Below are 23,371 nucleotides of genomic sequence, written 5' to 3'. Positions count from 1 at the left end.
TCATGTACCATACATATCCATATAGGCATGTTATGCAAGACAGTTGCCTGTTAATTTTTTAGTATTAGTAGTTAGTCTAGTGACACGGTAAAACTTGAATGCAGGTTTTCAATGGTAACAGTTTTATAGCCAGTTTGTATATATAAGTAAATTTTACACACCATGTAAATTATCGATTTACTGCATCGTTATATTCGTCTATGTTGCACATATACAGATAAAAATTAACCATATATTGGAAAAACGAAGAATTATCCGGCACTATAGACGTAGATAGGGTGTAATTTGCTAACTAACAATAAAGTATACCTGCCATGCAAAATTCATTTAATATAAATATAATAATATGATAATATGATGTTTTGAGAACGAAAACAATATGACAACCATTAAAAAACACTGCACCACAGTAAAAAGTTAATAATTGCTAATGCTAATTTAAAGAAACGAACATCACCATAACGTTAACCGATACGTATTTCTACTCCTAATCAGAAATCAGTGAGCGGAAACGGTGTTATATAAATTATTTAAATCTAAGAAGCAGGGGCTAAGCTTCTTTATGCCTACTTTAACAAATACGTTTATTTGATACTCTTGAGTAAATCGTTTATAGAAGTTTATTCATCAAGAACAAACACTTGCGCATAATGCCAAAACGCAGCGTCAACATATTGTGTGAGTCAAGATTTCCACGAGCTTGAGAGTTGGTAAGGTAAGACGCAAGATCGATGTTGCAGAATCTTCCGCTTAATTGAGTTATCAAAAAATTTTTGTGGGCAATAAATTTTTGGATCGGTTTTAGTAATAACTGACTGATTTCCAAACTTTAGGAACATGGCCACGTATTTCCAAAGGAACAGATATTATAAGAATTCGGCCGTCACTGCTTTGCGTATGATTTTTATGTTGAGCACAGTTTTGCCAGCCGGTAAGGAAGTTCAGTACTAATTCAACAATTATATTGCTGATTTTCTTTGTGATCTAAGTCGCAGTTTATTAATGAATTTTTTTCCGCCTGCGGCCACTCAAATGTTCGGGTTGCGAAATGTACAGTATATATCTCTACTTGGATTCGTCGTATATGACCTTTCAAGTGCTAGCACCATATGCAATAACAAACAATCCAATAACCATTTTGTCCCATCTCCTTTTTTGCTTTTGTCCATGCATCGTAAATCTGTTGAGATCTTACATTTTTAAACCCACTTATATTACATACTTTTCATTATTTTATTTCATGTGTTATTTATTCCATTTCAGTTACATGTCTGCGCTGTTATTCCTGCGATGGGTGCGATGATCCGTTTTACCCGGCGTTAGACTATATCCAGGACTGTAACGTCGATGCTGCGTTGGATGCAGTGCAAACCCAGAACAATGCAGCTATGACGGATCTACGTAGCACTGCACTTTCCCGTTTCGGGAAAGATAGGGGACAGTTACAGCAACAAAACGATGCGCAACGCACACCTGTCTGCGTGAAAGTCTCTTCTGTTGATGGTAAAAGTATGTGCTACAAAGTAAAGTCGTAATCAAGATAATATTAGGTCTTACATGCGAATTAGCGTAGAACTAGAGTGTTGTACCCCGGGGAAGTAAATTAATGGAATTTGCAGAACTATTTTGTTTGCGCGTACACTTCCCGAAATGTGAACCATAGTCATAATACATGTATAGATTCTGCTTTTCGGTGTTAACTTACAAAGTTACAATTAAGCATACATGACGGCGACGACGCTGTAACTGCACGTGTGGGACTGTGGTGCCTCCTTTCAGTTACAAATATTACAGCTAACCATATCAGTTTGCACTCAAATTCATAAACCTAGGTAGATGTCAAATTTCATTTGCAGTTTCGTAAAGGTCCAAAAGCCCGCTAAATGCGGCAGTTTGATTATATATTGTTGACATATCCAATAGGATCAAGAAGGAACTTGTCTAAGTTTTAGTGTTAAAGCTATGATCAGAGTGAATTTATTTATAAAGTTTGCATTTTGTAACATGCTTAACTGCAAATGCTGCAGGAACCATACAACGTGGCTGCGGTACAAAGAATATCGCCATTACAGGTACACGTCCAGTTTGTGATTTTCGTGCCAGATTTTTGGGTTTGTTGCTTCCTTGTTATTAGTGCTGAATGCCGATATGGTTCCTGGGCCCTGAAGAGGAGCTCACATCAGTCTAATAACAAGGAAGCGTCGTTGCAGAACGAATCACTCTTTCATAATAATCCTATCAATCAAGGCGCGTTTTTGAAGTTTTGTTTTCAAAGGCTGCCAGTTTCTTCAGACCCAGAAATCATTCGTTTGCTCCTGCTCGCAAGATCTCTGCAACTCCGGCGACCACTGTCAGTTTCGTCTGAACTCAATAACTTTGTGGCTGTTTATTGGGTTATTAATTTGCATGCACAGATTTGCATGAGCGTAAAAACAGCAGCACTTTCCTCTCCTGATTCATTTGTCCATCTTATATTTTGATTACGCTTACTGCGGGAACAATAAAAAAGGGATAAAAAGGTAACACATCTCTCTTCAAATTTACAAAATAAAATTCAAATAAATATCCGACCGGTTTCAGTCACTAACATCCAAGTCTTTATCACCAGTAACATAAAGAAGCCAAAAAGCGCCGGTAAGTAAAGCTGTGCCAGAAAGATCACCCAAGGCAGTCAAGTATGGTATGGTGAAACTATCAGGATCTGCAACAAATAAAAAATATATGTAAATTACAAAGTTGCCGGATGTCAAGGCATTTATCTTGCCAATGTGGACATAAAGCTAACAATAAGAACGATTTTCCGGGGGCTACGAATTCATAAATGAGCCTTTCCAAACTGTACGGCAATTAAATAAGCTGACAGAAAATTTCAAAATAAAATCTGATCTTACCTATTCCACGCTTCCATACCAGATGCGTCAACGCTTCAGCTATGTACAAAAGGGCGGAAACTTGAATCAAAGCAGCCAAAATAAAAACAGTTATGAACTTTGGGGTCAGAGAGGTATGGCCGGCTTGCAGCCAGGAAATGAGACATAAGAACAGCAAATGGCCCGGAATCAGCATCAGCAACAAAACTCTGGCTGTTCGTGCATTCATATAATTTCGTGAGCAGAAACTGAAGCAGGGATTGGGACAGACTTTGAAATCACCAGGTATTTGACCAGGTTCTCCATATGCACAATGCAGGTGCGTGGAGATTCGGCTGGCTTGGACGGCAACTAAATTGCCTGCTACACCTAAACTCAAAAACAACAGCTTATTCAAAAACCGAATTAAATCTACTGTAACTGATAGAAAGCTTTTAAGCATGCAGATATACCATTCATGACAGGTTGATAAACAGCGATGCCCATAAAATATTTCTGACGCCCGGATAAGACTTTAGCGAGTATTGCACCAGAAAAGCTGCTGATCAACTGCAAGAGAAAACATTTGTAAGAAAAAAGATGCCATGAGGTACACGGAAAGAAGAAAAATCAAAAATGTCATCCTTCAAAACGAAAAACGATGTACATTAACGCCTAACAACTTCTAAATGCAGAATCCAGGTCTTACCATTGCGGATATCACAGGTATCCAACCAGAGCGCAGAACGATCCGGGTTTGTTCGACCGTTCGAGCAAGAACGATCCACAAAGGCAGCAAAGCCCACACGATAACAATAACAATAGCCGGGCCCAAGAACCAGTAGGTGGTCTCTGCGAAAAAGACAAGCTGACGTCAATAACCGAACTGTCAGGTTATTCGCACTTAACACCAGTTAAAAGGCTATCGCTCAATTTGCTTATCACACCTCGTACTCATTAATTAGCATCAGACATTTCCTTAGAGCGTTCTTGAATGGAAATATTCTCCGAATACAAAAGCATATGAATTGTGCACTACATGGATCGTTCAACAGTTTACACTTACGGTAGACGGAATAAAACAGATAAGCGAAACCAGATAGTATTCCAAGAGTGGTTACATCGCCAAGACTGGCAGCAATAGGTGTAGCGACATTATCAGGATTTATATGGTATTTCTCGGATAATAGTATCACACCAACCATCACGGCACCTAATACGGAGCTGGCGATAGCAGTGGTTACTGAAGCTGCTCCTAAAATTAATAACGCATGTCCCCAGTCCACTGTGCGCCGACCAATAAATCCCACAAATACCGCAAAAACCGACGCCAGAGATCCCACAATTACAGCTTGTGCTTGCGTTAGGGCTAGATTAGCCCCAATCACTTTCCATCTTTTAGCCGGCGTAAGATTTCCAATATTCAAAGCAGTAGATAAGCGTGCGGCCAGTGTCATCTCCAGATTCCCTTTCAACCCTAATAAAGCCGGAACCATGACGAATAATTCCGAAACCGCAAGGAAAACATCCCAATGCTGGAACAAACAATATGCTGATTAATTAAACATTATAAAACGCTTTTCGGAAGCAGATGCAATAATTCGTGGTAAAACGACGAACAGAACACAAAGGAAAAGCGAAATAGGAAAATTCCAATTTACAAGAATTAAAAACTTAGCCGATGTCTACCGCATTTACCTGTACGATATCCAGCACCATTCCAGCTGCCACCATTCCTGAAGCAAAATTACTTGAGAAATTAAATGGTATGAAAAAGGCTAAAAAAACTTACCCAATCCGGCAACAAAAAAAGGACCCATAACCTGCAGCACTACAGCTCGTAATCGCTCGCTGTGCAGGGGTATGTCTTCCCGCACGAGGTCATCAATCGTTGGCCCTTCTCCTACTTCCTCCACAATGGGATAATGAGCGATGTCGGATGCAATGGCGGCAGCCGGAAGAAGCAGGTCATGTGCCATTGCATCCATGAATGACTTGCGGCCACCATGTCCCTCTGGCTGATCGTTGTGCGTACCATCGGCGGTAAAAACATCCATTTCAATGCCATGCTGTTTGTTGAGTTCAAAATTACTGCCTTTTCTATCAGCGTGGGATTTCGGTTTTACTAGATAAGAATCCGTATGGGACCTAATGCGCTTGGTATCACGCACATCATGCTCATCCACCCCGTTTTCCGCATCCCCGTTCGTTAAAGGCAGCATTTCATCTAAGTCCACCTCGACTTGACCGGCTCCAAAATACCGATCTCCCCGAGCAGCCTTTGTAGTTCTGAAAAATGCTGGTACCATATTGCTTCAGAATGATGGAAAGGCAAGCACGTGTGAAAAACACGAATCCTAAGCATCTAGTATGAACGTTCCCCTTTCAGCTGTCATCCTAAAAAATACTTCGTAGTCCCAAGGAAAGCAAAAAACAAACCGAAGCAATCGTTAAAATTTTAAAATTGCCACCTAAAACATGTAGGTAACTAAATGTTTAAAAAATTCATATGCACCGCGTTAAACTGAATGCACTGCAAAATGCGGATCACAAAGGTTGGTGCGTTAAGATCTAACGGTGTTTTTTACACTAAGTATATACAAAGTTGTGTGTGTTCTGATATCATTACTACCACGACAAACTATGTATGACTATCCGAAGTAAATCTCCAGTGTAAATAAGATCGCGTTGAAACTAATAACGGTTTGGTGACGTAATTATATTTACGATGTATTATTACAACACTTAACTATTATTTAAGAATTTTAATAATAACATTATACTTAAGAATTAATAATGATAATATGATCTGTCGCCAATGTGTTACATTTAGCACAAGTGCGAAAATCTTAAATGTACAGTAATCTACAGTAATCGTAAGCACTAGCACTAACATAATAATATAGATACAGTATTATGGTATTAGGCATACTACTATACGGGTACTTCTATACAAACTCACAACACTGCTGTGAATTTCCATCACTATTTTGACTAGACTCTTACCGTGATCGCCGTTTTGTTAACATCGCCTTCGACAGATCGAGATAACGTTTTCCGGGAAGGAACTACAGTACCAGTGTACGCCAACAATTTACGCATTAACAATCAATAATTCACGTGCATTTCGCCAAATTATGCGATCAAAAATTTCGTACGATAGTGAATCGAGCAAACACATCATAAAAACAAATCATTTTCTTTAAATACTGGTAGCCATTCAATCTCAATTAAAAGTACAAGCACCAGTACAAGTACTTCACTAGTATTATTAACAAAAAAGTACACTTTTTACGAATGCAATGAAAACTCCCTTCTGAAATTTAATTGTAAGCTATTCCCAAGCGCAAAATCTATCACCGAAAAACTGGAACCAAACACGCATATAAGAGTATAACTACAGTTACGTTAAACAGCACATCAGTACGAACTATGAAGTGACACGTTGCTTCAACAGCGATACCAACTGCCGCACTTCAAAACAAAACTACAATATAAATTTTAAAGGCAGTACCTGTAATAAGCGAACAGGGTGCGGTGGAGCACAACCTATTAAACCATACAGAAATGCTACTTATCGAAGCGGATGGAATATTTATCTGTTAACTGATTGACCGCGAAGGAGCTAACCTTCAGCCAAAACCAGTTGAATACAGTAAATGCATTCTAACAGCAAACATTCCATTACGGAATTATTCATTCAGATTTCTTTTTGGGCAGTCCGCGTTTTAAAAAAATAGTGAAATGCAGACTAACTCGGAAGCATCAAAATGCAGTCGCATTATATTCCGAATGCAACTACGAACGTTAAGATACGGCAGCTGTGCCCCTTTATCATTTATGGTTGAAATCTAACGTCGACGATCATATTGTTTAAGTTTTTGTAAATCAGACACGCAGAGAATAGAATAATAAAACAAACAAGAAACTTTCAAATTAATAACCTTATTATTTTTTCTACAAGTCTGAAGACTATCTACTGAGCAGGCATGTATCTGTGTTATACTTACTGTTAACTGGAATACGAAAATACCAGATACTCATAACGAATCGATAGTGACCAACAGAGCTGTTTGGGATGATATTGTACGAAGGTCTGCAAGAGATGTTTTTAGATATCAACATATAACTACAGCTTGTTCAGAAGATTGAACCATAGATGACCACAGTCCGTCAAAACGTGTGTCGTCTGCTAACACCATTGCCCGTGAAGGGTCTTGAATCGGGTGCAACTGCGACAGCAGCGATTACTTAATCGGAAATGTACGCCATGTGCCACACGATTGCAGGTGTCAGAACGCGCTGGCAAAATCAGAAATTTTTTCAGGCCAGCATCGGCGAAGATGCAATCATTTCAAACGTTGTCCGCCCGGACAAAAAAACGTTCAACACTTTTGCGCATTGTTTCTACCTACGCTAGCGGTGCACACAAACAAAGTGAGCCCGGTAGCTTTGGAAAACAGAAGAATCATTTGACCAGGCTCTGGCATTTGAAAATAGCAGTTTATGTTTATGTATTCTATGCAAAATGCACCTAGTGGCGATGCTGACCTTAGCCAGTCTTGGTTACTGGTGCTTTTCAAAATTCTAGTGCATAGTGATAGCTTATATCTGAATTATCAGCACTGCAGTTCGATTGCCACTGACCAAATAGTACCGCGGACGATCATAACGCTTCCGAAATGCAGCGTGTAATTTCAAACTGCAGTACCGCATTGTATTAAGCGAAATATCGTTAACATTTTGTTTATGTATTCTATCGGTAATAGTATCAAAATACAGAAACTGTCAGCTTTAAACCAGTGGTCAGTGTTGACCACTTCCATACTGTTGTATTAAAGCATTTTCTACTTAGTTAAGTTATTGCACGTAATTGCCGTTTGCCTAATTATTACAAAATTAAACATTTTAAGCTGTAGACTGTCCATGGGCATTGGTGTTTAGTTGACCGTCAAAAGCTGAAAATTCCCTCTTAACTGAATTTTTTATCGGAAATCTGATTTTCAAAGAAACTGAAGTACTCCACTTACGAAAATACCAGATATGATAAAATCGATAGTGACCAACAGAGCTTTTGATGTGCGAAAAATGCAAACATGTTTAGTACTGAAGAATGTAGTTTTCTGTAGGCTTTGCAAAGCTTCTGTGATAAGCGGAAAAAGCTTCGAAGACTGCCAGCTACTGTACATATTTACGTTAGAGTTCACTTTAGCACAAATCTTCACTTTTCTTAATCTCAGGCATTTCCACATATTGTGCCACTGCGGCACTGCAAAAACTTTTCCTCGGTAACAGAAAGTAATTTTCAACTAAACAATATTTTACTTACTCATTCGTCGAACTTAAAGGCTGGCTGTGGGATTTAAATGGATCATACAGCCGAGTGAATTCCGCCGAACGTTATACACGGTATCAGCATCACCGATTCACCACTGACAAATGAGTATCACAACGAGCCAATATTGTGGGAAATACAAGAACACTTTGGCTCAATAGGTAAAATATCGGGCACTCAGGCATATGTGACAATCGGTCTACGTTTGAGATTGTGGCCGCAAACTGTTCCCGTCACGGCGTTACAGTTCGAGACAGGAACTTTTCTCATCCGTTAGCAGCAAATCACAGACTCTTTGAATTTGATAGTAAATAGTTCCATCCACACAGCGAGTTTTAAGCTTCGATACGGGTAGCAGACCGTGAAAGATATGAAACGCTTTTAAATTTCTAGGTCATTTTTCTAGGGAAAGAAAGACTGATAAAAGACAACCTATCTTAAAGAGGCACTTGGATTTGCTATTGTATAGTTCCCAGGAGAAAGATTAATAAATTAAATTCATACCTGTTCACGCAGTCCAACAAGTTTCAAAAATTACCTACTCGGACTGAGTTGGAATTCGATGGTTTTAAAGGCATTTCCCAAACTCTCCATAATTCAGGCGAACGAAGTTGCAACCGCCCGCATATGTGTATACCGTTTCCGGTTGCTTACAAGTACATGTACACTAGCGGTTGGCAAGTGGCAGTAGTTCATTTTCAAAACTGATGAAAACACTTTTCAAGGTTTTCATAAAAATTTTTCAGGAAAAAAATTTATCGTTAACTATAAAGTATATTTCATAATAATTGTATAAACTTTTATATCTAGTGCGGTGTGCGCAATCTTTCTTTCGCTCTACAGATAACTTTAATTCCTTACAATTTCCCGGTAAGTTTGTCTCCTATATCTCCGCCAAAGGCCCAAATTGTTAAAATGGTGAGTAATCGAAGATCTTCTGAGTTCTGATTCTTCTCGAAAAGTACTTATGCTATGGCGTACGACCGGATTCTGAAGATTAGTTGACTTTCAGCTTAGAAGCTGTCAGACGATTTAGAACTTACACTATAATGATTGTAAATTCAGTAATTATTCGTACAACAATCAACGCATCTGATTGTGAGTCGATCTGACATCAGTTGAGTGTTAACTGTTATGATCGTGAAATTAGGATGTTCTAATCTACCCTTATTACACCTTAAGGGAATGAGGAGTCGGATCTGACATGTTCCCCCACAGATATCAGTGGGCGTGCTTGTTTTTATTTGCGGGACAGTTGCAGTACTTCGGTAAGTTTGAAGTCGAGGTGTAGCACTGCTAGCTCCTTTAAATGTAGAGTCACGAGTGCTTGCTTGTACAGGATAGACATAATTGGATGGTCCTTACTTGTTACAGTTTATATCGGCTGTTTTTGCACGTAGCTTGTAAGTTTTGATCTTCCGGAGACAAGTGGATTTAGCTGAGCTACCAGGACAATGAGTGGGTCTAAAAATTCAGCAGTGCCTGCTGGAAACCAGCCAGCACTGGTGCGTCCTCCGAAACCTTTCGAGCCTGAAGGACAGTTTATTTTGCGACTGCCTAAACCAGCTGCCGAACTGATAAGAATTGCGCTTTCGTCTCCTAAGGATATGTTGAAGGAACGCTTGAAGATAGATATGCAGCCAGATATGCGGCACGCAAAAGTGTACGTGGACAGCATGGAATTTTATTCTAAACTGGTCGATTTGCCTTGTATTATCGAGTCGCACAAAACGATTGACAGGAAAACTTTCTACAAAGCAGGTGATATCTGCCAGGTAAATCGTAAAACTTTGTTAATTTAGTGCGATGTGGTTGTTTTGTATTATCAACGATGTGTTGCTTTACCTTTAATGATTTTAATACGCCAGATAATTCTCGTTTCTCGTATTTGAATTTCGTATGAATATCTACATGAATGTCTGAATAATAATGAAATGAATTTCTATGTGAATTTAATTTAAATTTCTAATGTGTAATAATCTGCGGTTGTAAAACGTTGAAATATCCTTTGTCATTTTCTTAGTTACAGGTTCAGGTCAGTATTACCTAGTGCCAACTTGAGTCGACGATACAGTACCAGTCACGTTGGCTTTTGTATTTGAGAAATTACGGGCAACATTAAAATATTTTTTGAATCGTACTGCAGATTGTGCTATTACATTGTTTCTTATGTTATTCTTATTCGTTGCTAGATGTTGTTAGTTTCGGATGACGTAAACCCTCCGCCAGAACCAGACGAGCCGAAAGTGCAGCCGCGTCCGGATGAAATAAACAAGGATAAACGTTATCAATTTCCGCATGGATTGACACCGCCACTGAAAAATGTGCGTAAAAGTCGATTTCGCAAGACTCTTAAAAGAAAAGACGCGGAACTGCAGGAGATTGAGAATGAGCTGAAGAGACTTTTGCGGGCCGACAGTGAGGCGATACGAGTAAAGCGTGAAATAATTACGGAAGATGATATCAGAGAAGGTGACAAGAGTTTCGACACCGGCGATGCTGACACGGCATCGGAATCCGGGCTCTCCAAGCACAGAAATTTGACAGCACATGATTTATTTGGTGATATCAAGGACCTGGGCACTTCGTCGGAAGATGAAGACGACCGTAATGATACGGCACCGCCTAGTGTGGATATGAGCGATGAAAACAACTTGGCGCTAGACTTCATAGACTAATTAATGTTAGTTGTATACATTATCGCTAATGCTGGTGACTTGTGTAGATGCACGAGATGGTTCGAAAAAGTGTGCGCTGTTTGTATGTCTGATTTTTGGCAATTATGCCTTAACAAGGTTATTATGAATTACCAGTCTGTACAGAAATGAGTGTACCAGAAAAATGAGGTTGTATGTCCTTTCCTTGTGTTGATAATTCATCTACACCTTAAAATTTAATTATGGATATTGTTATTATGGAACTCTGCAGATATATTGTTGTTATTATGGAAATCACCCTCTTGCATAAGTAAGCACTTTATTAATCTATTTTAAAATTTTTATTATTTATATCTATATCAGTTAGATTTTTAGCTGTACTTGTTCGCCGGAAGTCGCGCATCGCCGCATGGTATTGGCATTATGGTATTGGCCCTACTGGCCTGGCAGTTCGTTTTTAACTGACGCACATGCGACCGTACTCGTATCGCCGATTACGTGAATTTTTGAACGAAGGGATCAACTTAAAACACATGGATCCTGCCATTCTGGTAGATCTGCTGTCGTCTTGCAAACTATTCCTCCTGATGTTTACATTTCATTTGCAGTGTATTTTTAACATTCTTAATAACGATTGCTGTCGAACTGCTCCTTCGGATATACAAAAGAAGAGTCAGCGCTCGGGTTTGAGCTGTTTTTACCCCGACTAAGGTGAGCTGGAAAGTAGGTCTGGAAGGAACTTACACGGGGACGATGTACTTTTATAGACTGACTTATCTCTGCTTGATAATTTGCGCTAACTGGTTTTCAAATTTGACGGAACGAGTAGACTTTTATCATTTTGTGCGAACTCTGTATGAAACATGTAAAAATTCGAAAGAAGCCATTTAAAATGTGATGCTGAGTGTGCGAAACAAAGCTCAGCCTTGATCTGTTCGTTGCCGTGTACTGGGTGCACCGCGACTGTGTAATTTATCTTGCTTTGAAACCTGAACGGCTTACTCTTTCTGTTCTAGATCATGGCATTTGCTGGACGGGTTATCCCTCTAACGACAAACTGTGCGAGTCGAAGGATTCTCGTTCCGTTCTGGGATTCCGCGCGACCGAGTGCTCGCTATGCCAGTTTTGGAGGATCTGGACCAGTTGTGACAACTGGCTTGAACACGAATGTCTCCGCGGTGGGGTCTGGAGCTGGCAGTGGGTCTGACGTGAGTAGTTTTGGGTTGTTTCATGTAGAAGCGCTGCTGGTTTGATCTGCGGAATGAACTTTCGATGATCTTCCCTACCAGCATGGTGGAAGAAAATTTACCACTGAAACAAAATTAATATTGAATAATATAACTTCTAGAAAGAAAAACAAAGTACATAATTCCGAATGGATATCATGCGATTTGCAAATCGACAAGTATTTTTTAATTGTTTAATATGGACTATGAAGTTCTGAGCAGTGCTGTGATTATGATAACTTCGATGCATGTGCACGAAGTGTTGGATTTAGCACTGACATGCATGGTGTGAAATTTAACCCTGCATTTTGTGTGGTTTGGTATGCAGCCCTCTAATCCAGCGTACCCCCCTCATTCCCCCTTCTCGCACGGGTTTACGCGCGCGATCCTTGCGGAAGAATTCTCTAATTTACAGCCAGCGGATAAGTTCGTCCCTCCGCCCGCAAAATGGGGCGGTCGACACACGGTCACACTGCTGCCCGGTGATGGCATTGGTTCGGAAATGGCACAGCACGTCAAGGAAATATTTCGCTATGCCGCGGCTCCCGTCGATTTTGAAGAAATAGATCTGGACGCTACTTCACCCGATGTTGAGGGCTTCGAATACGCTCTTATGTCCATTAAAAGAAATGGTGTTGCTCTGAAAGGTAAAGGCGGACACTAGACAAAACGGAGTTACTGTATCGACATGACACCTACTCGTGGCAGTTTCAACGACTTGTGATCTTTGCAAAGATTTAGCTGCCCGTTTTTCTTAGTGTGTTTTGTGAATTATAACGTGTGTAAATAATTTGGTAACATAAATTATTATGGAATTTTGAAATTAAAATCATATTTTTCAAGCGCAGAAATACTTTTATGTTGATTATTTTTTTGTGATGAGCAGAAGTACTTACTTGAAGTAAGTCTCTGAATTCATCAGTGGCAGTAAACTGGCAGGGATTTTTTAGGTAATATTGAAACCCGGAGCAGCTTTCAGGGATTTCAGTCTCGCAATGTGGTGTTGAGGAATCGACTGGACCTGTTTGCCAGTGTTCTGTGGGTTAAGAATCTTCCTGGAATTAGGGCTAAGCAAAAGGACGTCGATCTCGTCGTCATTCGTGAAAATCTGGAAGCTGAATACAGCGGTATTGAGCATGAGGTAAAAAATGGCCTATCGGTGATATTTGCTTTTGTGCATCGGTTTTATTTTGTAGGGTGTTCCCGGAATAGTCGAGAGTTTGAAAATCATCACCAGGGAGAATTCTATGCGAATTGCTCATTTTGCTTTTGAATGGGCGAGGAAATATGGTCGAAAGAAAGTCACCGCCATCCATAAAGCCAATATCATGTTAGCATTGACTGGTCGTTTTGAATACGTATCTAATTCATCATGAAATTTCTCTAAAAACTTTTATTTCTACAGGAAAATGAGCGACGGTTTGTTCCTTGAATGCTGCAGACAGACTGCGCAGGGCTATCCAGACATACAGTTCGATCAGATGATTATTGACAACTGTAGCATGCAAATGGTCAACAAGCCCGGCCAGTTCGATGTGATGGTAATGCCAAACCTGTACGGAGATGTGCTGAGTAATATTGCTTGCGGCGTGATCGGCGGACCTGGATTGGTTTCTGGAATGAATCTTGGCTCACGCTATTCCGTTTTCGAAACGGTACTGTCTTTGTCCAGTTTCCCGTTTTAAGTAGATCCCATCGAAATTAGCACTAGTAGACTAGTAGTACTTTTCTTCGCGCTTCCCTTCCTTGATGGTTTAACAGTTTACAATTACACACTACCGTTTTCGTAATCAGTGCACTTTTTGGTTTTTTAGGGTGCAAGAAACACTGGAAAATCCATTGTTGGACAAAACATCGCTAATCCGTGCGCTTTTATTCGAGCTAGCATTGATATGCTGAATTTCTTGAAACTTGAACACCAAGCCCGAGTAATAGAAGATGCCGTTATGAAAACCCTCCTTGAGGATAAAGTTTGGACGCCCGACCTCGGGGGTCAAGCGACGACAACGGATGTTGTTCAAAATATTGTGAAATACGTTAAAGCTAACGCTTAGATCTTGTGGTAGGGAATTTAGAGGTGCTTTGTAATGACGGTGCCGAAATCGCCATTAGTGTGTAACCGTTGAACCATTATTTTGTTTTATTTATGTTAACTACGAGATGTTTCTAGTTCGTGGGATACTAAAATTAATGTTGTACTTTCTGCCAGAAATTCGAGTGTAACGTGATTGTATTTTCTCAATAAGAATTATAGTCTTTTAAAGTGGAAAATATGGATCCGATCACAGCTGTAGCATCGAGGTCCAGCAGGAAAATGCTGACCTGTTGATGACCGGAGAGACACAAAAGTGTTTCCTGTTTTTACCCTTTTTTTTGTTTTAATGGAAAAGTGTTTTCGGGCTCCCATTCTTATACATACGTACTCGTAGTCGGAATACCGTCTTTCCTGTACGTATAATTTATTACTCGTAAATTACGAGCGAGCGAGCGTTTTTTATTTATTCTGCAGTCTGCATTCACCATTAATTACGAGTCGTAATTAATGGTGAATGCAGACTGCAGAATAAATAAAAAACGCTCGCTCGCTCTATGCTGAATACGGACGCGGAATATACAGAATGCGGACTCTATGCTGTGAATTTTGTTACTGAGCCCGTGTCGGTATGGTCGACAAAAATTATGGTAACAATACAAGAAATAACAGTATGGGATACTAGTGTACTAGAAGGGATAGTGGATACGAAAAGTTTTAATTTTAAGTAAACAACAATAACAAAAGTTAAAAGTGATGACATAGTATTAACGTAAATCTTTCAAAGCGAATCTCGTTATGGTACGGTCGCTCAACCGCACGAGGTGGTTGTTTGCAGTGGCCACGCCTACAGATACGGTACGCGAAGCCACCTCGCGAGGTGGAGTTGCTCTATCGCAACTAGATTCGCTTTGAATGGGAGACCCACCCTAAAACTCTTCAAAACAGCCGCACACCTTACCGCCTACTCGGTAGGAAAAGCCTTACATACACATTACTGGCCATAAAGGCTAAAGCTTGCAGCCAAAATGCCAGCCATGCGTCTGCACTTTTTATTTGCGTTTAGTTTTGGTTCTCGGTTTGTTATCATTGTGATAAAATTTTAAAGCGGTAATTTACGGATATTGATGTCATTCCTCAATGTTTCGTTTGGCTAGCGGGTAGTTTTTCCTGCACAAAACGTCTGGACGTTTTTCTTCTATTAGAACTTTTCTGTTATGGATGTCTGATCCCTGTGTTTAAGTTCGAGTGCAGCGATTCGTTAACAACTTAACGGTCATGTCGTCAGAGGAGGACGAGTACGTTCCTGGTGGTTCAGGTTCTCCAAAGAAGACTAAGGCTACCAAAAAGAAGAAGGCTGCAGCATCATCCGAAGATGAAGGAGATACTGACAATCAACCAACAAAGAAGGCCCGCACCCCCAAAGAGAAGAAAGCCATTGAGAAGATCTACCAGAAGAAATCGCAGCTGGAGCACATTCTCATTCGTCCCGATACGTACATTGGCTCGACAGAACTCGTGTCGCAAGAGATGTGGGTCTACGATACCGAGGAGAAGAAGATGGTTTTTCGCGAAATAAAATTCGTTCCCGGACTGTACAAAATCTTCGACGAGATATTGGTAAATGCGGCGGATAACAAGCAGCGCGACCCAAAAATGTCCATGATCAAGATTGCCATTGACGCGTGAGTTTCAAGTTTGCGATTTAACGCAGGAACTCGAAACAGCGATTGGTTCTTATTTGGTGTTTTTTGGTTTTATAGGGAGAAGAACCAGATCTCTGTCTGGAATAACGGGCACGGTATTCCGGTCGTGGAACATAAAGAAGAAAAAATGTTGGTTCCCACAATGATCTTCGGTCATTTGCTGACTTCGTCCAATTATGATGACGACGAGAAGAAAGTGACCGGCGGACGAAATGGATACGGAGCCAAGCTGTGCAATATCTTCAGTAATAAATTCGTTGTGGAAACCGCTTCGAAGGAGTACAAGAAGAAATTCAAACAGGTATTGCGTTGCATTTATCGTAACCGAAATTGATCTGTGATTACTTATACCGTAATAATTACAGTTGTATTCTTATGCGAACTTATCTTGTGCCAGAAATGATTACTTTTCCATTCCCTTGCATTTTTGCCTATGTTTATTCGAATATTGTAGGAATGGTCGAAAAATATGGGAAAGGCTGGAGAGCCAAAAGTGGACTCGTTCAGTGGCGAAGATTACACCAAAGTCACTTTCGAGCCTGATCTCAGCAAATTCAAGATGGCAGTACTGGATAAAGACACTGTGGATCTTTTATCGCGGCGGGCGTACGATGTTGCTGGAACCAGTGGAGGCGTTAAAGTGTACCTCAATGGAGAGAAGCTACCGGTATGTGTACATTATACTTATGTATATTTATACGAGTATAATAGTCCTTGATTTGCTTTTTGTTGCTGATCATGTTCCCAAATCAGTGGGTAGAATGTCTTTTATCCAGGTGGGTCGTCCGTTCATTTAGTACGTATTTATTGTTGTCAGTGGTTAGTACTGCAGTTAGTCAGGTTTATGCGGAAGTCTTCTTAATAAACCTCCCAGTAACTAAATTTTGCCGTCTATCCCTGGTCATTAACAAAAAAGTGTGAATCCCTGAATAGATCCAGGCTGACAATAGTTTTTCCTGAACCACATACCCTCATCGGAGTTCATCGATGTCATTTGGTTTATCGATGTCATTGCTGTATTCCCTTCTTTTTTTTCTATTTTTAGATCTCTAATTTCAAACAGTATGTTGAACTGTATACGGCCAATAACACCGACGAAATGGGAAATCCCTTGAAAGTTGTAACTGAGAAGGCTAACGAAAGGTGGGAGGTTGCGGTCACTTCGAGCGACACTGGATTTAATCAAGTCAGCTTCGTCAACAGCATCGCTACCACAAAGGTAATCGGTAGATTTTTTTAAGGGCTTTTTAGAATTGTTTCCTAATGTGTTGTACTGACTCATTGTAAACTGGTGACGCATTCAGGGAGGACGCCATGTGGAATACATCACTGACCAAATCACCAAGGCAATGAACGAGGTTATCAAGAAAAAGAATAAGAGCGGTGCTGAGATTAAACCATTTCAGGTGTGACAGTGAAACTTTGTTATTGTCTTTCAGTTCGAGTATACTTTGGAGTTTTACCTCTATTTACTCTTTCCAGATTAAAAATCACCTGTGGGTGTTCGTTAATTGCCTCATTGAAAATCCGACATTCGATTCTCAGACAAAGGAAAATATGACCTTGCAAGTCCGCAGTTTTGGATCTAAATGTCAGCTGTCCGATAAATTTATTGGAAACGCATTGAAGTCTGGAATAATTGAAAACATTCTTGCGTTTGCGAAGGCGAAGGCAGAGGTATGTGTTTCTTTTTTGCAGCTGGGAGTTGGTCAGCGGTTTTTTGTGCCGTAGAGCCAAATGGGAAAGAAGATTCATGGTGCCAAAACCGCTAAACTTCGTGGTATTCCTAAACTGGAGGACGCTAACGATGCTGGAACGAAATATTCTTCGGATTGTACTCTGATTTTAACGGAGGGAGACTCAGCTAAGGCGTTGGCGGTTTCAGGATTCAGTGTAGTTGGGCGCGACAAGTATGGTGTGTTCCCGCTACGTGGGAAATTATTGAACGTCCGCGAAGCTACTCCAAAACAGGTAGGTTGGATGGTAGTTATTTATGGTGACAAGCCTTATGAATTTGTGGTCATAATGCAGGTGTATCATTGTTTATTGCTTTTAATTTCTTAGTTGATGGACAATGCCGAAATCAACAGTATTGTCAAGATTTTGGGCCTCCAGTATAAACGAAAATACGATTCAGAGCAGGATTTGAAGTCACTTCGTTACGGAAAACTGATGATCATGACAGATCAGGACCAAGACGGCTCTCACATCAAGGGGCTGCTTATCAATTTCATCCACTTTAACTGGCCTAGTCTCTTAAGACATGTTTTTCTTGAAGAATTTATCACTCCAATTGTGAAGGTTAACATTTTTCGCTGTCGTGTTACTCCAAAAATAGCAGTGCTAAGAAATTTTGAAAACCCAAACTCACTCAGATTTTCGAACGCTCGTTTTGTGTTGCTACTCTTTTGCGAATGGATACGCTGGTCACTGTGACGCGAGTCCGCATTGCGAACTCCGCAGTGCCTACGGAGCGTAAGACTCACTGTCATTATTTTAGGCGACCAAGGGGAACGTAGAGGAATGCTTTTACAGCCTACCAGAACTGGAAGAATGGAAAGCGAATCGCACGGAGAGCGAGTTGAAAAGATACAAGATCAAATATTATAAAGGATTGGGTACTAGTACCTCAAAGGAAGCCAAAGAGTACTTTTCCAACATGACGCGGCATCGGATTGGGTTTCGATACGGTGGAAAGGACGACGACGACGCTATTGATTTGGTAAGCCGTCGGGCCTTCGTTTTATTTTAGTTACGCGTATTAGCTGTCTGCTGTACGCGGATACTGTTCTGATATATTAGATCATTTTGTTGGTCGTACTTATGCCTGAATTTACTTTCTTGTCGTAGGCGTTTGCGAAAAATAAAGCAGATGCCAGGAAAGATTGGCTGACGAAAGGAATGGAAGAACGTAAGCAACGCAGACTGGAGGGTCGTGGCGAGGTTAGCAAAAGCGCACTGTCGTGTTTCTACGCATATAGTTTCCTTTTCATGATTGGTATTATTGTTTTACGCAGGTTTACCTCTACACGAAAACCACAAAGTCTGTGACGTTTAAAAAGTTCGTGGACGAGGAGCTGATTCTGTTTAGTAACATGGATAATGAGCGATCGATCCCTTCGCTTGTTGATGGTGAGAAATCCGACTTGACAGATCTTTATTTGCTTGCTATCAGGTCACTTATTTGCTGGATAATTTCGCTTGTATTTAGGTTTGAAGCCTGGCCAACGGAAAGTGCTTTTTACGTGTTTCACGCGGAAGAAAAAAGGTGAAGCGAAGGTGGCCCAGTTAGTCGGTTCCGTCGCTGAAAAGTCCGCTTACCATCATGGCGAAGTAATTCTCATACGCAAACTGTTTGTGATTTTTTTATCAGTTTGTGTTATTTTTGGTAGCAATCACTTATGTCAACGATTGTTGGATTGGCTCAGAATTTTGTTGGATCGAACAACATCAACCTTCTTCTTCCACTAGGACAATTCGGTACTCGTCTGCTTGGTGGAAAAGATGCTGCCAGTGCTCGATACATCTTTACCAATTTGAGGTATTGCGTGCGTTATCCATTTTTTCGTCAATATTGATGTCAGAGTGTCGTTCGGGTAACAGTCCAATGGCCAGAGCCGTATTCCATCCGCACGATGATCCACTGTTAAATTATTTGAACGAAGATAACCAGAAAATCGAGCCAGAGTGGTATATTCCCGTTGTGCCTATGGTATTAATTAATGGTGCCGAGGGAATTGGAACCGGGTGGATGACGAAAATTCCGAATTATAATCCACTGGATATTGTCGCAAATTTAAGAGCTTTGATCCGTGGAGATGAAATTAAACCCATGGTGAATGTTTACATGCAAACCTTTGTAGCTGACTGTGCGCAAATCTGTGATCATCAACATTGTTGCAGAAACCATGGTATAAGGGATATCGCGGTGAAATTTTGCCAGTAGATCCAACTCGTTACTTAACTAACGGGGAAGTGGCAGTTCTTGATCAGGAGAATTCGATTGAAATAACGGAACTGCCTATTCGGACTTGGACTCAGAACTACAAAGAAGCGGTTGTCGAGCCTTTGCTTTTAGGCTCTGAATCCAAAGATGGTAAAGGAAAGCCTCCCCAGATTCAGTAAGTCCATTATCCATATACATATATATATGGTTTTGTTCTTGTGTTTACACAAGCACGGCTATTCCGACTTCTTACATGTAGGGATTACAAGGAGTACCATACGGATACTACCGTCCGTTTCGTGATTCGAATGTCAGGGCAGAAGTTTGAGGAATTCCAAAGGGAAGGATTTCATAAGACATTTAAACTCCAGCAGACCATCTCTATGAGCAGTATGGTAAGTGCGAAGGATCTTTGCATTAATTACCTGAATTTTTTTCGGCAGTCTCTTTTGTGAAGAATGTGTGTCAAAAATTTCTTGATTATTACAATTTTTTGGATTCGCACAACGTGCCTACTTCAAATTTCCTTTGGAGTATATCTGTACTTCGATGTGTTGCTTGTGTACTTTGTTGAACTATTAATAAGTTTGGCTTCATTTCATGTGGCCTGCTTACTTCAGGTTCTGTTCGATTCCAATGGAGTGATTCGCAAATACGATAATGTCAGTGACATCTTGCGTGAGTTTTTTGAAGTTCGAATGACATTCTATGGAAAAAGAAAAGATTTTCTTGTGGCGCGTCTGTCGGCTGAGGCCTTGAACCTTGAGAATCAAGCTCGATTTATTGACGAAAAAATTAAGGGGAAAATCACAATAGGTAAAACTGGCAGTCCCGCTTAGAACCGCTACGCTTATATAATTCGTTCTTTTTTTATACTGACAGAAAACGTCAAAAAGAAAGACTTGATCAATAAATTAAAGAAAGCTCAGCCACCTTATGATTCGGATCCGGTCAAGACTTGGAAAAAAAAATTTGGAGTGCCGGAAGATGAAACTCCTACCGCGGATGACGATGACGGCAAGAAAAAAACGGATGAACCAGAGGAAGCCGGATCGGATTTCGACTACATTCTTAAGATGCCTCTTTGGAGTTTAACGAATGAACGATTTATGGATCTCATGGAGAAACGGGATAATAAGGTAATGCAAATTATCAAGGATCATTTGAATGTACTACTGTGAGTGTGCGCTTGGACTGGACTCCCTTGGGTACTGCAGTTCTGACGCTTTGTTATTATGATAGAATGAAGAGTTATCAGCTCTTCGGAAGAAGACACCCTCGGATTTGTACACGGACGATTTGGACGAGTTCGAATCCCGTCTGAAAGTATGCATATCCAATTTTCGCCGTGGTTATTATAGTTTAATAATGGTTTCTTGCTGTAGAAAGTGGAAGCTGAAGAAGCCGATGCAGAAGCTTTTGTGTCACCCACCAAAAAACCTGCTGGCAGGGCTAAAGGCCAGAAAGGACGAGGAGCTGTTGCGAGCAAAGCCGATACGCTCCCTTCTGTGTACGGAACACGGGTTGAGCCAGTTGTTGATACTGCCACTATTGCGAAGTTTGAGAAAGCCAAAGAATTAAAAGATCGAAAAGCGGCTGTAAGAAATTCTGTCGCCATATTATCATCGGGTTTATTCACATTTTTCCACGATGTGTTAGGGCATAACGGTACCCCGAGCTCGGGCCAAGAAACCCGCTGAGAATGGCGAAAACCCCACCTCATCTGAAGCACCGAGTTCTGATAAGCCGACAGGAGAGGAAAATGGTAAATGCACTATGAAAAAGTGTCTAACGTTATTAGTTCACGGGAAAAGCCTTCGTATACATGTTGTTAGCAATAACAGCGTACTCTCGATGGGACTGCATGTTCTGTTTACACTTGTAGTGTACTTACACATAACGTTAACTTATAATAAATGTGAGCGCTAATTTAATTTTGCCGTTTTAAAACGTGTTTTTTCACCATATCCAGCCACGTTCTATAATGCATCGTTTTGATATCACAGGTGGCGTCAAACAGCCCAGTAAAGCGGTAGTTAATGGAAAAGATAAGAAAAAACCGGAAAAGAAAGCAAAGAAGATAGGTTCTGATGACGAGTCTTCGTTTGATTCCGCTGACTTGACTGACGATGATGATGAAATCATGCTAAACGACAGCGAAGATGAATATGTCGAGAAGGTGCCAAAGAAAAAGCGTGTTTTCACATCGGATGATGCGGGAGAAACGTCAACGGAAAGCCCACTAAAAATAGCAAAAGTGGACGAAGATAGATTATCGATTGAAATTGACGAACCAGAAATTTCTTCGAAAAGTGTTTCTAATCCTTTGAAAGTTGCTGATAAGGTAAACAAGCCAACAGTAATTTGCAGTGTGAACTGTCTGTTTTGGAAGGTGCTATTTATTTAGTTTTTATTGGAAGGTTTCGATTGGAAGGTGCTATTTATACAGGAAATTTGGTTTTTTAGATGGAGCCTGCGGAAAATGGTGCGAAGAAGGATGTTGTACCTAAGGACCCTAAAACTTTCTCTCTTGAGAAAACAAAGGAGCCCGGCAAGCTGGCAGCGGAAAAGAAGCCTTCGGCGCTTACCAAGATCGTGCATTTGTTGTCATCAGATGACGAAGACGATTATCCCTCAGGAAAGAAAGCACCAGCCAAGAAGTTAGTGAAGAAGAAGGAACCTGCAAAGATTCTCTTAAAAAAGGCGGTTCCCGATAAGGTTGTCAAAGCAGGCCCCTCTGAAAAGCCAGGGACTTCAACCAGCCACGCTAAACGGGAAAGTAGCGAAGAGATAATTCCTGTTGCTGCAACAAGGGTAATTTTTGAGATTTCCTTAATTGTCGAAAACGTTTATTTTTGCTGGTTCACATTCGTACTCTTGATTGTAGGCCCCTGTTGACAAGATGCGCGTGTTTGATTTGGATGACGAAGATGAGATTGTTCCCGCTCGCAATCGCACCAATCGAGCAGGTGCATCTAATAAAAAATACGCTTTTAGTGATGACAGCGACGAGGATTACTTTGGAGGTGTCAATTAGCGGCGCGTACTTATCTCTGGTCGTTTTAATGTTGATCTGTTTATTTTTATGGTTTGAATTCGCATCGCGCCCCAGGATTGGTTGATCTCTCTTGATCATGTGTTATGCCGCGGTTGTTTACGTTTGAAGGCGCATTTTATGTTCCACGGAATCCAGAAAACGTTGTTTTCTATTTAAGTCAATGTTTTTTATGTGACGTTTTCAGTTCAGTTGTCTGGAATTTTCATTTTTCAGCTGAACAGTACATTGTGCTGCCCATCGATCAGCTGGTATTTATTGTTTATCGTCCAAATTTGAGTCAAAAAGCACTGTCGATTCAGTGTCGAATGACACTCATAAGTTCACTAGTCCGGTCGGTATTTGGTAAGCAGTATAGAAATCGGGAGCACCGGAAATAATATTAACAAGGTTTTCGCATTGGCGATAATAGTCAATCAAAATAAGTACGAGTACCTAATTTACTGGTTAATTTATTATGAGTGCCAGTAACAAATAAAAGGATGTACACATCATTTACTGGTTAGGAATTGCTAATCAGCGCTATTTAATAAACACAAAAAAGATTGCTATAATACTGCAATTT

At 40.5% G+C, this 23,371-nt stretch overlaps 5 protein-coding genes across 18 annotated transcripts; 4 read left to right on the top strand and 1 right to left on the bottom strand.

The window, feature by feature from the left end:
* The first annotated feature begins 659 nt into the window (after nt 1–659).
* LOC129599510 (uncharacterized) lies at nt 660–2,556 on the top strand. 3 transcript variants are annotated; one of them, XM_055497774.1, is made up of 5 exons: nt 660–715; nt 834–931; nt 1,264–1,509; nt 2,028–2,072; nt 2,276–2,556. In XM_055497774.1, exons 2-5 carry the CDS (start codon nt 838–840, stop codon nt 2,422–2,424), a joined length of 534 nt encoding a protein of 177 aa, XP_055353749.1. In that variant the 5' UTR covers nt 660–715; nt 834–837; the 3' UTR covers nt 2,425–2,556. The 3 variants fall into 3 exon arrangements, with proteins under 3 accessions (XP_055353749.1, XP_055353750.1, XP_055353748.1); XM_055497775.1 differs by lacking the exon at nt 660–715 and having other exon boundaries at nt 729–931; nt 1,264–1,503; XM_055497773.1 differs by lacking the exon at nt 660–715 and having other exon boundaries at nt 729–931.
* On the bottom strand, nt 2,372–8,740 carry LOC129599509 (solute carrier family 41 member 1-like). 6 transcript variants are annotated; one of them, XM_055497770.1, is made up of 8 exons: nt 8,179–8,740; nt 4,642–5,148; nt 4,548–4,585; nt 3,916–4,384; nt 3,559–3,701; nt 3,323–3,419; nt 2,892–3,239; nt 2,372–2,701 (listed from the first exon to the last, which is right to left on the bottom strand). In XM_055497770.1, the coding sequence occupies exons 1-8, from the start codon at nt 8,180–8,182 to the stop codon at nt 2,577–2,579; spliced, it is 1,731 nt and encodes a 576-aa protein (XP_055353745.1). In that variant the 5' UTR covers nt 8,183–8,740; the 3' UTR covers nt 2,372–2,576. The 6 variants fall into 6 exon arrangements, with proteins under 6 accessions (XP_055353745.1, XP_055353743.1, XP_055353746.1 ...); XM_055497768.1 differs by having other exon boundaries at nt 4,642–5,246; nt 8,179–8,739; XM_055497771.1 differs by having other exon boundaries at nt 4,642–5,138; nt 8,179–8,739.
* Nucleotides 8,741–8,888: 148 nt separating this feature from the next.
* Nucleotides 8,889–11,088, top strand: LOC129599485 (transcription initiation factor TFIID subunit 7-like). Of its 6 annotated transcripts, none has more exons than XM_055497728.1 (4): nt 8,889–9,054; nt 9,367–9,452; nt 9,585–9,959; nt 10,377–11,088. In XM_055497728.1, exons 3-4 carry the CDS (start codon nt 9,639–9,641, stop codon nt 10,860–10,862), a joined length of 807 nt encoding a protein of 268 aa, XP_055353703.1. In that variant the 5' UTR covers nt 8,889–9,054; nt 9,367–9,452; nt 9,585–9,638; the 3' UTR covers nt 10,863–11,088. The 6 variants fall into 6 exon arrangements, with proteins under 6 accessions (XP_055353703.1, XP_055353705.1, XP_055353699.1 ...); XM_055497730.1 differs by having other exon boundaries at nt 9,559–9,959; XM_055497724.1 differs by having other exon boundaries at nt 8,889–9,102.
* A 299-nt stretch (nt 11,089–11,387) lies between these two features.
* LOC129599484 (isocitrate dehydrogenase [NAD] subunit gamma, mitochondrial-like) lies at nt 11,388–14,330 on the top strand. Of its 2 annotated transcripts, none has more exons than XM_055497723.1 (7): nt 11,388–11,552; nt 11,858–12,049; nt 12,483–12,714; nt 13,018–13,208; nt 13,264–13,397; nt 13,473–13,722; nt 13,882–14,330. In XM_055497723.1, exons 2-7 carry the CDS (start codon nt 11,861–11,863, stop codon nt 14,119–14,121), a joined length of 1,236 nt encoding a protein of 411 aa, XP_055353698.1. In that variant the 5' UTR covers nt 11,388–11,552; nt 11,858–11,860; the 3' UTR covers nt 14,122–14,330. The 2 variants fall into 2 exon arrangements, with proteins under 2 accessions (XP_055353698.1, XP_055353697.1); XM_055497722.1 differs by having other exon boundaries at nt 12,396–12,714.
* A 784-nt stretch (nt 14,331–15,114) lies between these two features.
* Nucleotides 15,115–23,103, top strand: LOC129599483 (DNA topoisomerase 2-alpha-like). The gene is made up of 24 exons (XM_055497721.1): nt 15,115–15,784; nt 15,863–16,106; nt 16,260–16,472; nt 16,851–17,024; nt 17,110–17,211; nt 17,288–17,482; nt 17,537–17,776; nt 17,870–18,106; nt 18,306–18,527; nt 18,656–18,748; nt 18,823–18,937; nt 19,017–19,138; nt 19,198–19,346; nt 19,409–19,640; nt 19,709–19,926; nt 20,011–20,146; nt 20,372–20,567; nt 20,634–20,890; nt 20,994–21,077; nt 21,137–21,349; nt 21,411–21,516; nt 21,758–22,095; nt 22,218–22,565; nt 22,639–23,103. Exons 1-24 carry the CDS (start codon nt 15,378–15,380, stop codon nt 22,786–22,788), a joined length of 4,791 nt encoding a protein of 1,596 aa, XP_055353696.1. The 5' UTR covers nt 15,115–15,377; the 3' UTR covers nt 22,789–23,103.
* Nucleotides 23,104–23,371: the final 268 nt, after the last annotated feature.

This window comes from Paramacrobiotus metropolitanus, unplaced genomic scaffold (genome assembly GCF_019649055.1).
Source record: "Paramacrobiotus metropolitanus isolate TYO unplaced genomic scaffold, Prichtersi_v1.0 Parri_scaffold0000147, whole genome shotgun sequence".
NCBI classification, from domain to species: domain Eukaryota; kingdom Metazoa; phylum Tardigrada; class Eutardigrada; order Parachela; family Macrobiotidae; genus Paramacrobiotus; species Paramacrobiotus metropolitanus.
The sequence above is the reverse complement of the archived record's forward strand: the minus strand, read 5'-3'. Positions and strand labels throughout refer to the sequence as shown.

What these genes read in the sequence shown, in the direction of transcription:
- LOC129599484 (XM_055497722.1), top strand. Translation starts at nt 11,861, where the DNA reads ATGGCATTTGCTGGACGGGTTATCCCTCTAACGACAAACTGTGCGAGT. An exon ending in AAATGGTGTTGCTCTGAAAG is followed by an intron (nt 12,715 to 13,017) that starts GTAAAGGCGGAC and finishes GGGATTTTTTAG; the next exon opens with GTAATATTGAAACCCGGAGC. An exon ending in ATCCATAAAGCCAATATCAT is followed by an intron (nt 13,398 to 13,472) that starts GTTAGCATTGAC and finishes TTATTTCTACAG; the next exon opens with GAAAATGAGCGACGGTTTGT.
- LOC129599509 (XM_055497767.1), bottom strand. Translation starts at nt 5,878, where the DNA reads ATGTTAACAAAACGGCGATCACG. An exon ending in TGGTGCTGGATATCGTACAG is followed by an intron (nt 4,385 to 4,547) that starts GTAAATGCGGTA and finishes TGTTTGTTCCAG; the next exon opens with CATTGGGATGTTTTCCTTGC. An exon ending in TTATCAACCTGTCATGAATG is followed by an intron (nt 3,240 to 3,322) that starts GTATATCTGCAT and finishes TTTTGAGTTTAG; the next exon opens with GTGTAGCAGGCAATTTAGTT.
- LOC129599510 (XM_055497774.1), top strand. Translation starts at nt 838, where the DNA reads ATGGCCACGTATTTCCAAAGGAACAGATATTATAAGAATTCGGCCGTC. An exon ending in CTCTTCTGTTGATGGTAAAA is followed by an intron (nt 1,510 to 2,027) that starts GTATGTGCTACA and finishes CAAATGCTGCAG; the next exon opens with GAACCATACAACGTGGCTGC. An exon ending in AAAGAATATCGCCATTACAG is followed by an intron (nt 2,073 to 2,275) that starts GTACACGTCCAG and finishes TTGTTTTCAAAG; the next exon opens with GCTGCCAGTTTCTTCAGACC.
- LOC129599485 (XM_055497728.1), top strand. Translation starts at nt 9,639, where the DNA reads ATGAGTGGGTCTAAAAATTCAGCAGTGCCTGCTGGAAACCAGCCAGCA. An exon ending in AAGCAGGTGATATCTGCCAG is followed by an intron (nt 9,960 to 10,376) that starts GTAAATCGTAAA and finishes ATTCGTTGCTAG; the next exon opens with ATGTTGTTAGTTTCGGATGA.
- LOC129599483 (XM_055497721.1), top strand. Translation starts at nt 15,378, where the DNA reads ATGTCGTCAGAGGAGGACGAGTACGTTCCTGGTGGTTCAGGTTCTCCA. An exon ending in TCAATGGAGAGAAGCTACCG is followed by an intron (nt 16,473 to 16,850) that starts GTATGTGTACAT and finishes TTCTATTTTTAG; the next exon opens with ATCTCTAATTTCAAACAGTA. An exon ending in GCGAAGCTACTCCAAAACAG is followed by an intron (nt 17,777 to 17,869) that starts GTAGGTTGGATG and finishes TTAATTTCTTAG; the next exon opens with TTGATGGACAATGCCGAAAT.